This window comes from Monodon monoceros, unplaced genomic scaffold (genome assembly GCF_005190385.1).
Source record: "Monodon monoceros isolate NGI ecotype Baffin Bay Population unplaced genomic scaffold, NGI_Narwhal_1 Super_Scaffold_15, whole genome shotgun sequence".
Classification (NCBI taxonomy): Eukaryota; Metazoa; Chordata; class Mammalia; order Artiodactyla; family Monodontidae; genus Monodon; species Monodon monoceros.
In genome coordinates, this window is record NW_021703771.1 from 37,253,484 (window position 1) to 37,266,068 (window position 12,585).

Here is a 12,585-nt window from a genome sequence, read left to right on the forward strand (position 1 = left end):
TAATATTATACATCAACTATACTTCAATGAAAAATAAATTACTTAATAATTTATTTATTTTATTTTTGGCTGCATTGGGTCTTCGTTGCTGCCTGCAGGCTTTCCCCAGCTGTGGCGAGCAGGGGCTACTCCGTTGCGGTGCGTGGGCTTCTCATTGTGGTGGCTCCTCTTGTGGAGCACAGGCTCTAGGCGCGTGGGCTCAGTAGTTGCGGCACACGGACTCAGTAGTTGTGGCACACGGGCTTAGTTGCTCTGTGGCTTGTGGAATCTTCCCCAAGCAGGGATCAAACCCTTGTCCCCTCACTAGGAGGCAGATTCTTAACCACTGTGCCACTAGGGAAGTCTTACTTAATTAATTAAAAAGAAAAGCTTTCTTCAACAATGTGGAATCAATCACTCAGCGTGCACTTCCCGCTCAGCTCAGAGCTGGCCCTGTCCTCTCTCAGCAGCCCTCCCGGCGCAGTCCTCCGAGGCGCGGCTTCCAGCAGGGGTCGCTGTGCCGCTGCCATCGCCGCCGTGCCAGTGCGCACCGCCCAGCCTGCTCTCACCGCGCCGGCGCCGCCGCCGGCGCCGGCGGAAGGGGAGGGGCAAGGGCAGGGCGGGGTGTGGAGTCCGGCGCTCGGCGAAGCCATTGGGGGGGGGGGGGCGCGGGGCGGGGAGGGGGAGAGGCGGTGACGTACAGGTAACTGCGCCCCTGCCCGGCGAGCGGTGTCCACTGTTCGCTCCCGTTGCAAGCACATGGGAAATGCGGGCAGGGCGAGCTCCAGTCCCCCTCCCGCGCTCCTGCCAGGTCTCCGCGTGAGTCTCTGGCGTCCTGCCCCAGCCGGGCCAGCTCGGGACGCCCCGTGGATCCGGGGACTCTTAGGGGCCTTGCGAACCCAGCGGGCCGAGGCCGTCTTCCCCTGGGCCCGGCCGTTCCTGTTGGCTGCAGACGCAGACCGCGAGCTCGAGGACGCTGGTGTCCAGTTTCCCTTGACCTTGAGGACGCGGGAAGGTGCGCAGCCCGACGGGGGTAGGGAGGGAGCGAGGGGAACATGACCTTGTCTCAGCACTTGGTCAGCCTCTGAGGTCTCCAAGAGAAGAGAAGATTTTTGCTTGCAGTTGAACTAAAAGCAGTTAAATCAGGTTTTCCATACGGAGTAGTTAACAGGCCTAGGAACATGGAGGGATTTCAAATGTCCCGCAGGTCAAGGACAGCGTTGCCTCTACATTCCAGTCGTTGCTTTTCTTACAGCCTTCGGTTAGTTCACCGATTTTATGTTTCTCCTGAAGATTTCACTCTAAACCTTCAGTGAAGGAGCCGTGATACTCCCCTTACGTCCACGCTGTCGCCAAAGAAATCTTTTAAAAAGCACTCCTATCAGATCACTTCCCTACTTAAGGTCTTGCTATAGTTCTCATGCGTTCAGGGTAAGTCCAAGCTTTGATAGGGAAGGCCCTTGGAGATCTAACCTCTTACCCATCAGCCCAGCGCCATCATTGTTCTTCATTCTAATGCACCGGTTTTTTTGACCTACTTTCACAGTATTTAATTAAGCACTTACCATGTGTCAGGCACTATTCCGGGCACTTGGGATTGAGCAGTAAATTATATAACATAGCAGATAAGTGCTATTGCGAAAGAAAGTAGAACGGGGCAAGGGGAGATTTGGAGGACAAGACACCTGTTAAATGGAGTTGGAATGAGTAGACCTCATTGAGGTGAAGGTGATTTGTCCATGCACATATCTGGGCTAAGAGTGTTCTGGGCAGCTGGAACAAAGGAGTCTACCCAGAAGTGTGCCTGTTGTGTATGAGGATCTTCAGGAAGGAGCTGAGTGAGCGTGGGTGAGAGAGGCAGGAGATGAGGTCAGAGCGGAAATGAAGGGGATAGATCACACAGGGACTATAGGCCAAGGGAGGGATTTTGCTTTTCTCTGTGCTTTTATAAGGTTGTGAGGGAAGGAGTAACATGATATAAATTACTTTTTAAAAGACTCACTCTGACTGCTCTATGGAGAACACACTGTAATGGAGCCTTTGTAGTAATCCTGGTGATAGATGGTGGCCTGAATCTGTGGTAACAGTGGGAATGGTGAGAAGTCATGGGATACTGGACATGTTTTGGAGATAAGCCACATGATTTCCTGACATTATGGATCTGAGTACGGGGGAAAGAGAAGAGTCAAGAGTGACTGGAAGCCTTTGTTCTCAGGAACTAGAAGGGTGGAGTTAACCATTAACTGAGATGGGGAAGGCCACAGGTAGAGCAGATTTGGGCTTAGAGATATATCAGGAGTTTGTTTCCGGGCCAATTAAGTTTAAGGTGCCTGTTATGCACCCAAATGGAGATGTCGAATAGGCAGTTGGATATCTTGTCAGGGTTCCCAAGACCACCCCTAGGTTCATTGATTTCACTAGGAAGACTCAACAAGACTCAGCTGTGGGTCACGGCTATGATTTACTACAGCAAAAGGATACAACATGCAAGGTAGAAGATGCATGGGGCAAAGTCTGGAGGGAGCCAGGTGCAATCTTCCAAGAGTCCTCCCAGTGGAGCACACAGGACATGTGGCATGTCAGCACCTCTGCCTCAGGAAACAATTACCTAGTTTGTGGGTCTCCAGGCCCCTTCTTTCTCTGCTAGCTACTGCCTCTGTTAAACAGTGGGAAGAAGATGTGAAAGGAGGTGAAATGCAGATCTGTACAATTTGCTCATTCCTAGCTCTGATTTGCTGGAGTTGGAGATTGAAATAAAGTTTAGAGACTCACTGGCTTTCATGAAGTCATGATCTGGTATCTTCTGCAAAGTCAGTATTGTAAGGATGTAATGTATGTCAGTAAATAGTCTTTCTTGTCTTGAGATTTTCCTTTTTAAAATAAATCATTGAGGGAGTTCCCTGGTGGCCTAGTGGTTAGGATTTCTGCTGTGGCCTGGGTTTAATCCCTGGTGGGGGAACTGAGATCCCCGCAAGCTGCATGGCACAGCCAAAAAAAAAAAAAAGAAAAAAAAAATCATTGAGAACTATTGTTAATATTTTTCAGTAGCAGTCAGTACCCAAGCTAATTTGGGGGAGTGAGAAGAGTAGAACCAGTGTTTTCATACGTATTAGTATCTAATTCAACCTTGACCACCCTGTGAGGTCAGCACATTAATTACAGCCGGAAGACTCACCTAGTACAGTGTGCATGGCCCTTGGTACATGTGGACCAACATGGCCTTTTGTAGGAGGAAGCATAAGTACAGTACTAGATGTAAAGTGTTCATGGTGTGTATGGTTTATGTTGTAAGAGTGCCAGGATACCACACTTGGGAAGTAAAACTGAATTATTGTCTGTTTCAGGTCGTATGAGCCATGGCTATGACTAGCATCAGATTGCCCAGCAGCGTTTTAAGAAAGCCAGATGCCTGGATTTGGCTCTGCGGAGCGCTACGAGGGACACCTTCACATAAACACTGTGCTTCCTGGAATCGATACTTATATTTGTCTAGTACCAAGTTAAATGCTTCAAATTTTAAAACATTTTTCCATAACATTTTCTCACTGAGACTCTCAGGGCTTTTAATATCTCAAGAATATATTTTCCCATTTTCCATAAGACTCAAAAGTAATGTAAGCTCTAAAAAATCCACTAAAAAGACTCTGCAAAAAATGGAAGAGGAAGGGGACTCTGATGAAGAGAGTGAGCATCATGAGATGAGTGAGCAGGAAGAGGAGCCAGAGGACGACCCCAGTGCGGTCAGAGACCATAAGGACCTGGACAAAGTAGTGCAGTCTTTCCGATATGATGTTATCCTGAAGACAGGCCTAGATATCGGGAGAAAGTAAGTATATGCGTTTTAATACAAAATCGCTTGTCCGCTTGTTGGTTATTTTAAAGCAGCATTACCAATTACATGGCTTATATTATGGTGAAGAGTAACCATAGATGTGAAAGGATCTTATAGGTAACCTGTTCCAATTATTTCATTCTATAGATGAGAAAACTAATTCCCAAAGAAGTCAAGTGACTGCCTGCAAGTCCCACATGGCATATTTCCTTGATTCTAAGACACAATCAACTTTGTAAGATGAACCATTGATGTAAAAACAGCTTCTTGGGGGAAAAAAGGAATCACCATGTTAGATGTATATAGCAAGCGTAGAATGCACCTGCGTTTCACAAACGCTACAGTGAGAAGGTACCTCTTAGAATCAACAGAAGCAGTATAACATGGTGGTTAAGACTGCAGGCTTTGTAGCCAGACTACTGGGGTTTCAATCCTGGGTTGTGTGTGACCTTGGACAAGTTACTTAAAATCTCTGTGCAGTTTCCTCATCTGTAAAATGGGGGTAATAGAACCAGCTTTAGAAGGTGGTGGCTAGGATTAAATGAGTCTATCTACCTAAAGCATTTATAACAGTGTGTGGCACATAGTGGGTACTCGGTATGTTAGCTATGATGATGAAAATACTACGTGTGTTCATATATAGTGCATAGAGATACTAAGTGTAACTTTCAAGATTTCTTTAATATTCTCATTCCTTCTCTGCTAGACTAATTGTATAAGAATAGTGATCCTCATTGTTCATTCATTCCTTTAGCAATCATTGTGTGCATACTGCATGCAAGATAAGAATTGTGGTATGAATAATAAATTAAGAAAGATTCCCTTGTGTAATTTGTATCTTTATGTCCTGATTTAAAGGCATAGTTCAGTTTTTAACTCTGAACCCACAGGCACCCTGGTCGGGACTTGAATGTTCTCTAAAATCTGGCAGGCTCATGAGGGGCCTCTCCCTCTCTCACAGTAGTAACTGCTGCTGTTCTTATTAGGAGAACCCTAGATGTCAGTCGCCTGGAGTCAGAGCACTAAAACGAAAGGGCACTCGTTTTTGTCTGTATCCTGCCCTGGTCTGGTTGCCCCAGTGATCAAATTCAGAGAGATCAGAGCTGCTGGATTGGAACTTCCCCATCCTCAGTGCAGATTAGCAGAGGGCTTCTCAATAGCCCCACCATACATGGGGTGCCTGGTTTTTCTCACAGCACGTGAAGGGAAGGGAGTGCCCACTCATTATGGCTGTCGTGAATCACAGGCGCCACCACCTCTAAGGTGACTGATGTAGGGGGAGTCACGTGGAGAGCACCGGGCCCATCCTGAATGCGCTAGATGCGGGTTCCAGCCCCCTTGGAAACCCCAGCAGGGCGCTGGTTACCTGCCTGCTAGCGCTAGCAGGTCTTTGCAGCAGCCAGCATGTACTCGGCAGTGCCCTTTGGTCTCCCTGTTTAGATATATATGGAAGCAGTTGACTTTCACTTTCCCAGCACCCAGAATGGAGATTTTGTGGGGAGGCCAGTCACTGTCAGGATAAGCATTACAAACAGCTGGTACTTTTCTCAAAATTATATAATTGTTTTGAATATATTTCTATTTTCAAGCACTTTGATTTTTTTCTTCTTTTTTTAGCAAAGTGGAAGATGCATTCTACAAAGGTGAACTCAGGCTGAACGGGGAAAAATTATGGAAGAAAAGCAGAACGGTGAGTTTTGTTGTTTTTTTTGGCTGTGTTGGGTCTTCATTGCTGTGCGCGGGCTTTCTCTAGTTGCAGTGAGCGGGGGCTACTCTTAGTAGCGGTGCGTGGGCGTCTCATTGTGTTGGCTTCTCTTGTTGCGGAGCATGGGCTCTAGGTGCGCAGGCTTCAGTAGCTGTGGCACGTGGGCTCAGTAGTTGTGGCGCACGGGCTTAGTTGCTCTGTGGCGTGTGGGATCTTCCCAGACCAGGGCTCGAACCCATGTCCCCTGCATTGGCAGGCGGATTCTTAACCACTGCGCCCCCAGAAAAGCCCACAGTGAGATATTATGACAGCCAGATATTTTTGTCTGTTGTTCTTCCAGTACTCAGTTAATGCCTCCCCCAGTTTCCCCCGGGGCTCCTTCTTTAGGGCATCAGTGGCTCCTCGTGTATGTCTGTCTTGCCCCCTCTAAGGTCTTCCTCAGGCCTGGTCACATAGCTTCAGTTACGCAGACCACTTGCTCTTTGCAGCCATAATGACTTTGAGATGAAGCTTTCCCTTTTTAAAAAAAATTTTAAGACAAGTCACTATCAGAACTGGCAAAAATCTATTAAACTTCTAAGTCATTAATGTTAGCCCCCGTGAAATCGTAATAATCAGGCTAAATCCATGTAGAGGTTTCTTTGGCCTGCTGTTACCTGAGCAGATGTGCAGTTCTGTTCAGCTCAGCAGTAGCCCCCAACCCCCAGTACCTGCTGGATACACTGCTCTGTGTGCAGGGCAGCCATCAAAAATAAGGCTTCATATTTCCTGACAGCTCCATATCAGTACTATTGTTAAGTGAAAGAATCACTCACAAGTGTTATAAGAAAATGTATTTTTAGTATCCAGTGTTATAATAAATGATATATATATTCTTTTAAAAATGAATTTTTGTAAAAAGTTACATATATACATACATAGAATTAAAATATTAATACTACTAGTATTTATCTTTGAGTGGGGCACTGTGGGTTATATGTTCTTCATGCATTTTATTTTCTGAATTTTTTACGAGTATGTTTCACTTTTGTAATTGGAAAATATAATGATAGTAAAAGTTAACAAAACAATTTTTTAAAGTATATGACAGAGACCCTTAAAAAGTTTGGAGGACACAGACCTATGAGGCATTGGCAGACATAATCTAACTCTTAGTCAGTGTCCAGGGAATAAATGTTCCAGGGAAGTGAGACACACTTTTGAAGGTTGTTTTTATTTTAGCTTCTTTCATATTTCAAACACTCCTGGGATTGGAGGACCTGAGCTGCATCCTGTACCCCTGGGACATGGGAGGGCGTGAGCCATTGGCCACGGACCTGGGTGAGCACTGAGGCTGTCTTCAGTCTCTGCTCCCCAGACTCAGAGTGGTTCTTGCAGCTGAGTGGACAGGAAGGGGGATCCCCAGTGCTTGTCTTGGCCGCCAAGTCACAAGGCCCAGATCCCTCTGATGGCACCTGACCTGACAGGTTCAGACTGCAGGTGTCAGTCCTTGCTCAGTGAGCTGTAGGAAATCAAGCACTCCAGACATGCACCTGGAGATCAGGTCCTTCTTGTCCCTTAATTGCTTTTTCCTGCTTGTAGCCCAACCCCCTTCTCACCAGCCACAGTGTTCCAAAGACAAGATCTGTTCTTGGTGCACAGTGTCTCTGCCAGGGCCTCATTTACAGACACCATAAATCTATTTTTCTCCCTGTGCTTTGAGATATTGTTAACTACAGTCTAATTGCTGCTTCTTCATTCTGCCTTGGGTGTTCTGTTGTCTTGGCTGCCTTCCAGATTTCTCCTGAGGGTCAGCAAAGGAAGGGGCCAGCATTAACACTCGGCTGCCTTGTTACTAGGAGGCCTGGTAGCCATAGTAACTGCAGCTAAGGGGAGATTGGAAATGTAGATGCTTGGAACAGCCCCTAATTCCAGCCAGTTTTGCTTTGTGCCTACTGTGCCGTCTCCCACGGTAGAAGGGACAGGGCTTTGCAGGGAATGAGGAACACCTCCCCTTCCGTGGCCTGCTCCGTGGGGCCTGAGCCTGGCTGCTGGCTGAAGGGTCAGGCGCCTGTCTGATGCTGCAGCTCTAACCCTGGCTGCCTGCAGCTGAGCAGAGCTTTTCTGTGAGGTGCACACCAGATGGGGCCCAGAGTGCTGTGGGTGCTGGGTAACTGTTGACCTAAATAGAGGGTGTATGGAGCCCAAATATGGGACTGAAGCCTTCCTAACCTCACCTCTCCCTGGGATTCACCGGGTAAAGGAGAAACATTGCTTCCCTATTCTCTGCCCTAGAAGAAAGCCACCAGAACGGTCCACTCTCCTCTTAAGGGGCAGACATCACACATAGTATATCCACGAAAGGGTACATGAGAAGGGTTGCCTTTTTCTCTGTATACCCTTTTATACCTTTTTTTTACGTATTGTATCATGTGCTTATATTACTTATTAAAAAATGAATTTTAATGACACGAAGTTATGCCAAAAAAGGTAAAGCAGAGTTCCCACGCCGTGTATTTCTGAACATTGATTTTAAATGTCTACACAGTTTGGGCAAATGGTCATTTAAAAAAAAAAAATTGAATCCAGCAGAACTTCAGGAGGACTGACCGCCCTTCCCCGCGACTCCCCACTCCCACCTCTGCCCAGCCCAGATGATGCCTTCAAACCCACAAGGAGAAGCAGTCTTCATGCCTCGCTGTGGTTTGAGTCTCTCTGCTTCTCAGCCCAGAGGGGAGAGTTAATGGTTTAAAGTCAGCCCCTGTGAGTTTTACATCCAGCTGCCTGGATTGACCAGTGTGGCATCATGGTGAGCAGGCGTGCATTCCCACGTTGTAGACTTAGTATTGGGCCTACGGAAGCCTTGAGTGGGTGGCTTGCCCTAGTGAGGTACAGATATCCCAACAGCGTGAAGTTAGACTGCCTCAGGGCATTCATCGACAAATGAGGCAAACATAAGCATTTGGCACCATGCTCCTTAAACACAAGCCCCCAAGTAGGCTTTTAAATGGGTACCTGTGCCCACTTAGAGTCCATGGCCCACACATGGAGGTCTGTCCCTGTCTTCCTGTCCATCTCTTCACCACTGCCCCCATCCTTGGCTTGGAAGCGGTGGTGAATGGTCTGAGACAGCCTCTGGTCATCCTGGCTTGTGTTCTAGTAGAAGCATGTGGCACCTGGGTCGGTTTACCCCTTCCTGAGTTGCTGGGCAGATCCCCTGGGATCCTGAGCTGCCAGGACCAGGTGTCTCATGGGCTGTTTGCACCGTGGCAGCACTGATGTGACTGCCCCCAGGGCATGTCCTGCGCTCGCTCAACCCAAAGCTCCCATCTGGACAAAAACGGGTTTGACCTCAGCCCTTTTAACCCAAGTCAGCATCCAACTCGACTCGCTTTTCTGTGGCATTCCATCCTTGTGCGTTGAGTCCTGTCTCCTTGGTGATGTGGCATCACTGGCGCTAGCCAATGCTGGAAAGCAGTTTATTTACTTCGATTTCTTTAGGAGATGCAGCTGACCGTTGTTCCACTGTGACAGATTTCCAACAAATTGTGCCCTGTCCCCAATGATGTAGCTTAACTGTGTTGAAATCAGTGAAAGTGTTACACTGAAAATTGTCTTCTCAGTGCATGTAGTAATTACTGTGCTCATAATCTCTAAGGTTGTGCCCTGCTTCATCTTTTGCCACTGTTACAAAATAAATGCTTCCATTCAAGTGTTTCCTGAAGTCATGCAATAGACAAAACTGAAGCCACACAGGCCCTGTCCACGAGCAGCCAGTTGTCTCAGCCTGAAGGAGGGACACTGGCCCCTATTGAGCCACATGGTTCTGAGGCATCTGCCCGGAGAGGGGGGCCCTTTCACCTGGAAGCACTAGGGAGAAGTGACCATTACAGAGGAGTCACCTGTGCCCCGGGTGGTGGTCGCCCAGTGAAAACTCAAAGGAGAGATGTTTGCATTGGCCGAGTTTCCCAAAATGTAATGAAGGTTCTGTTTTCTTTTTAATTTTCAGGTGAAAGTGGGAGATACATTGGATCTTCTAATTGGAGAGGATAGAGAAGCAGAAACAGAGACAGTGATGAGGATTCTCCTGAAAAAAGTGTTTGAAGAGAAGACCAGCAGTGAGAAATACAGAGTGGTGTTACGGCGGTGGAAAAAGTTAAAATTGCCTAAAAAAAGTACGCTCAAATAAATGGATTGCTTTTTAGCGATAAAGCTGCTTTCTAGTGGTGGGGGAAGGGGCCAGGTTAAAAAGAGGACGTTTTTATTAAAATAAGGTTCTCCTACCATTTGTGGAATCTCCTGAGCCAATTTTGTGGAAGTCAGCATTCGTATCGTGGCTCCTATAGACGCTTCCCTTAGCCTGGATTTCCCTCCCAGCCTTGATTTGTCCACAGTTTGACCTTGTGAGCATGAGTGAGACATGTGCTGAATGAGCTAAGCCCAGAGAGGGTTTTCATGACCAGCCTGCTGTTTCCCACGTTATCTACCTCAGGAGGCAGTGTAAAATAAATTGGCCTTGTTCTTAGTGTCATTTCAGTTTTATCCCTATCAACCAGCTTCCCTGGGTTCAGGCTTCTTAAGGCAAAACCAAGCCAAGTCAAGGTCCCCTTTATCTCCTTAGGGGAGCAGCACTGGGAGACCCCTTTATCCACTGGCCTTTCTGAATTACCAACATGTTGGCCTTAGTTCCCTTCAGTTTGTCTCCAGAAGTCTGGATAGTAAAGTTGTTCCAACTGATTCCAAATGGGCTAGTTAGGGCCCATTTAAAATTAATTGTTTAGGGCATGGGGTTGATAGACTAAGGCAGCTGGAGGCCTTTTGTATGGCATGCAAGTTAGGAATGCCTTTTACATTTTTATTTATTTATTTATTTTGTGTGGTACGTGGGCCTCTCACCGCTGTGGCCTCTCCCGCTGCGGAGCACAGGCTCCCGACGCGCAGGCTCAGTGGCCATGGCTCACGGGCCCAGCCGCTCCGCGGCATGCGGTATCTTCCCAGACTGGGGCACGAGCCTGTGTCCCCCTGCATCGGCAGGTGGACTCTCAACCACTGCGCCACCAGGGAAGTCCGGCTTTTACATTTTTAAAGGGTTGTTTTAAAAAAAGAGAAAGGAACATATGGCAGAGACCTTATGTAGCCCACAAAGCATAAAATATTTACATTGACCTACAGAAAGAATGTGATGACCCTCCCTGATTTAAGCGATGGTTTACTTTTCAGGTGAAAGTAGAAAATACACAGATTTTATCAGTAAAGAGAATAAAGCATCAGAGACTAATTATTCTAATTCTCAAGAAAGTGTTATAAAAGGGACTAAAAAAATAGAGTAGTAATAGAAAGGACACACACATAATACACATCATCTAAGAAAAGGGCATCTGCATAAATAAATTGGTTTGTAGATTCCCAGGAGCAGTGTGCTAGCACTGGAAGGGTTGGCTCAAATAGACTTATTAGACTCTTGTGTCATAAAGACCGACTATGTCTGGGTCCTTTTATTTGCCCTCCAGGAATTCTTGAGAATTCAGGTTAACTGATAACAGAAGGGAAACTTCTGTAGCCCAAAGCAGTGAGATGTTTGGTCACATGAGTCTGGAAGTCTTACCAGCTCAGATTTCAGAGGAACTCAGGAAAATTGATTTTTATTTGAAAGCTTAAATCAGCTCTGAGGAAGCAATAATATATACTGTGCAGTGTAACAGAAGGAATTTTTCTATTTTACCACTTGTTAATTAGGCTTTTACATCAGTGAAAATAGTATAATTAATTTCAACATGAGTTAATTATGAGTTTTAATTTAGGAGATTATAGTAATGATGATGCTTTTTCTCATTTTCTTCACCTCTCTGTGCCTTTCTGTCTCTCCTTCCCTGCCACCCTCTCTCCCTCCCTTCTCTTGATTGCTCTTTGGAAAGTAATAGAAAGCCAAATAAGTCTTGCATGGTGAGGGGCAGCATGACCTAGTGATATATGTCAGGGGTCCTAGTTTTTAGGCTCTGTCTTGCCCTTAGCAAGTTTGGTTACCTTGGTTATATTCTGGCCTTAACCTCTCTGAGCTTCAGCTTCTTCACTGGTCAGGAAGGGATCAGGATACTAATTTCCTTACCTTGTTGAGTTCAGTCTTCAGAAGAGTTAAAATGTGTTGTGTGAGGCAAGATGAGTTGATAGTAGCTAGAAAGCAGGAAGGCCCATTTGAAAGGCTGTTGGAAGCTCTATCGGTAATTAAGTACCTCAACTTAGCTGGTGGGATTTGACCCATTACAGGCTTCTCTGTTTTTAAAAATCAAAATAAGCAAAAAGACGTCTGATGGTGGAGAATGTTGGTTTGGTCATACCACATGGCAAAAACTGATCTCTCATAGTTGTCTACAGCACAAGGGATTTAGAACATATTAATGAAACAGCAGAAACAAAAGCAATTCATAAAGATTTATGGAATTCTTGCAGTTCACTCTATGATAGCTGCTTTATAAATGCCATCCTGGCAAGGCCTCCTCAGTGAACATGTGACCAACATGATGAAAAACTTAAAAGATTTGGATGTTTCTAATTCAGTGCTTCTCAACCTGGCATGATTTTACCCCCTTGGGGACATTTGGCAATGTCTGGAGATATTTTTGTCTGTCACAACTGAGGGGGAGGGGGTGGGATGGGCATCAGATGGGTAGAGACAGGTGATGCTGCTAAACATCCTACAGTGTACAGATAGTCCCCACAACAAAGAATGATCAGACCTTAAGTGTCAGTGGTACTGAGGCTGAGATGCCCTGCTCTAATGGGGTGACAAGAATTCTTTTTTCAATAGGTCTGGCTTTCACAGCAATCAGACAAAAAAGAAATAAAACATATCCAAATCGGAAGGGAAGAGGTAAAACTGTTATTATATGCAGATGACATGATACTCTCTATACAGAATACCCTGAGACTTCACACAAAATCTATTAGAACGAATTCAACAAGATAGCAGGATACAAGATTAATATACAGAAACCGGTTGCATTTCTTTACACTAACAATGAAATATCAGAAAGTTAAAAAAAAAAAAAAATCTCGTTTAAAATCACTTCAAAAGAAAAACAAAAACACGCAG

General features: G+C 45.9%; 1 protein-coding gene across 1 annotated transcript; it reads left to right on the plus strand.

Moving 5' to 3' along the window:
- The first annotated feature begins 688 nt into the window (after positions 1-688).
- Positions 689-9,790, plus strand: CUNH6orf203 (chromosome unknown C6orf203 homolog). The gene is made up of 4 exons (XM_029223305.1): positions 689-994; positions 3,324-3,805; positions 5,429-5,501; positions 9,505-9,790. The coding sequence occupies exons 2-4, from the start codon at positions 3,336-3,338 to the stop codon at positions 9,682-9,684; spliced, it is 723 nt and encodes a 240-aa protein (XP_029079138.1). The 5' UTR covers positions 689-994; positions 3,324-3,335; the 3' UTR covers positions 9,685-9,790.
- Positions 9,791-12,585: the final 2,795 nt, after the last annotated feature.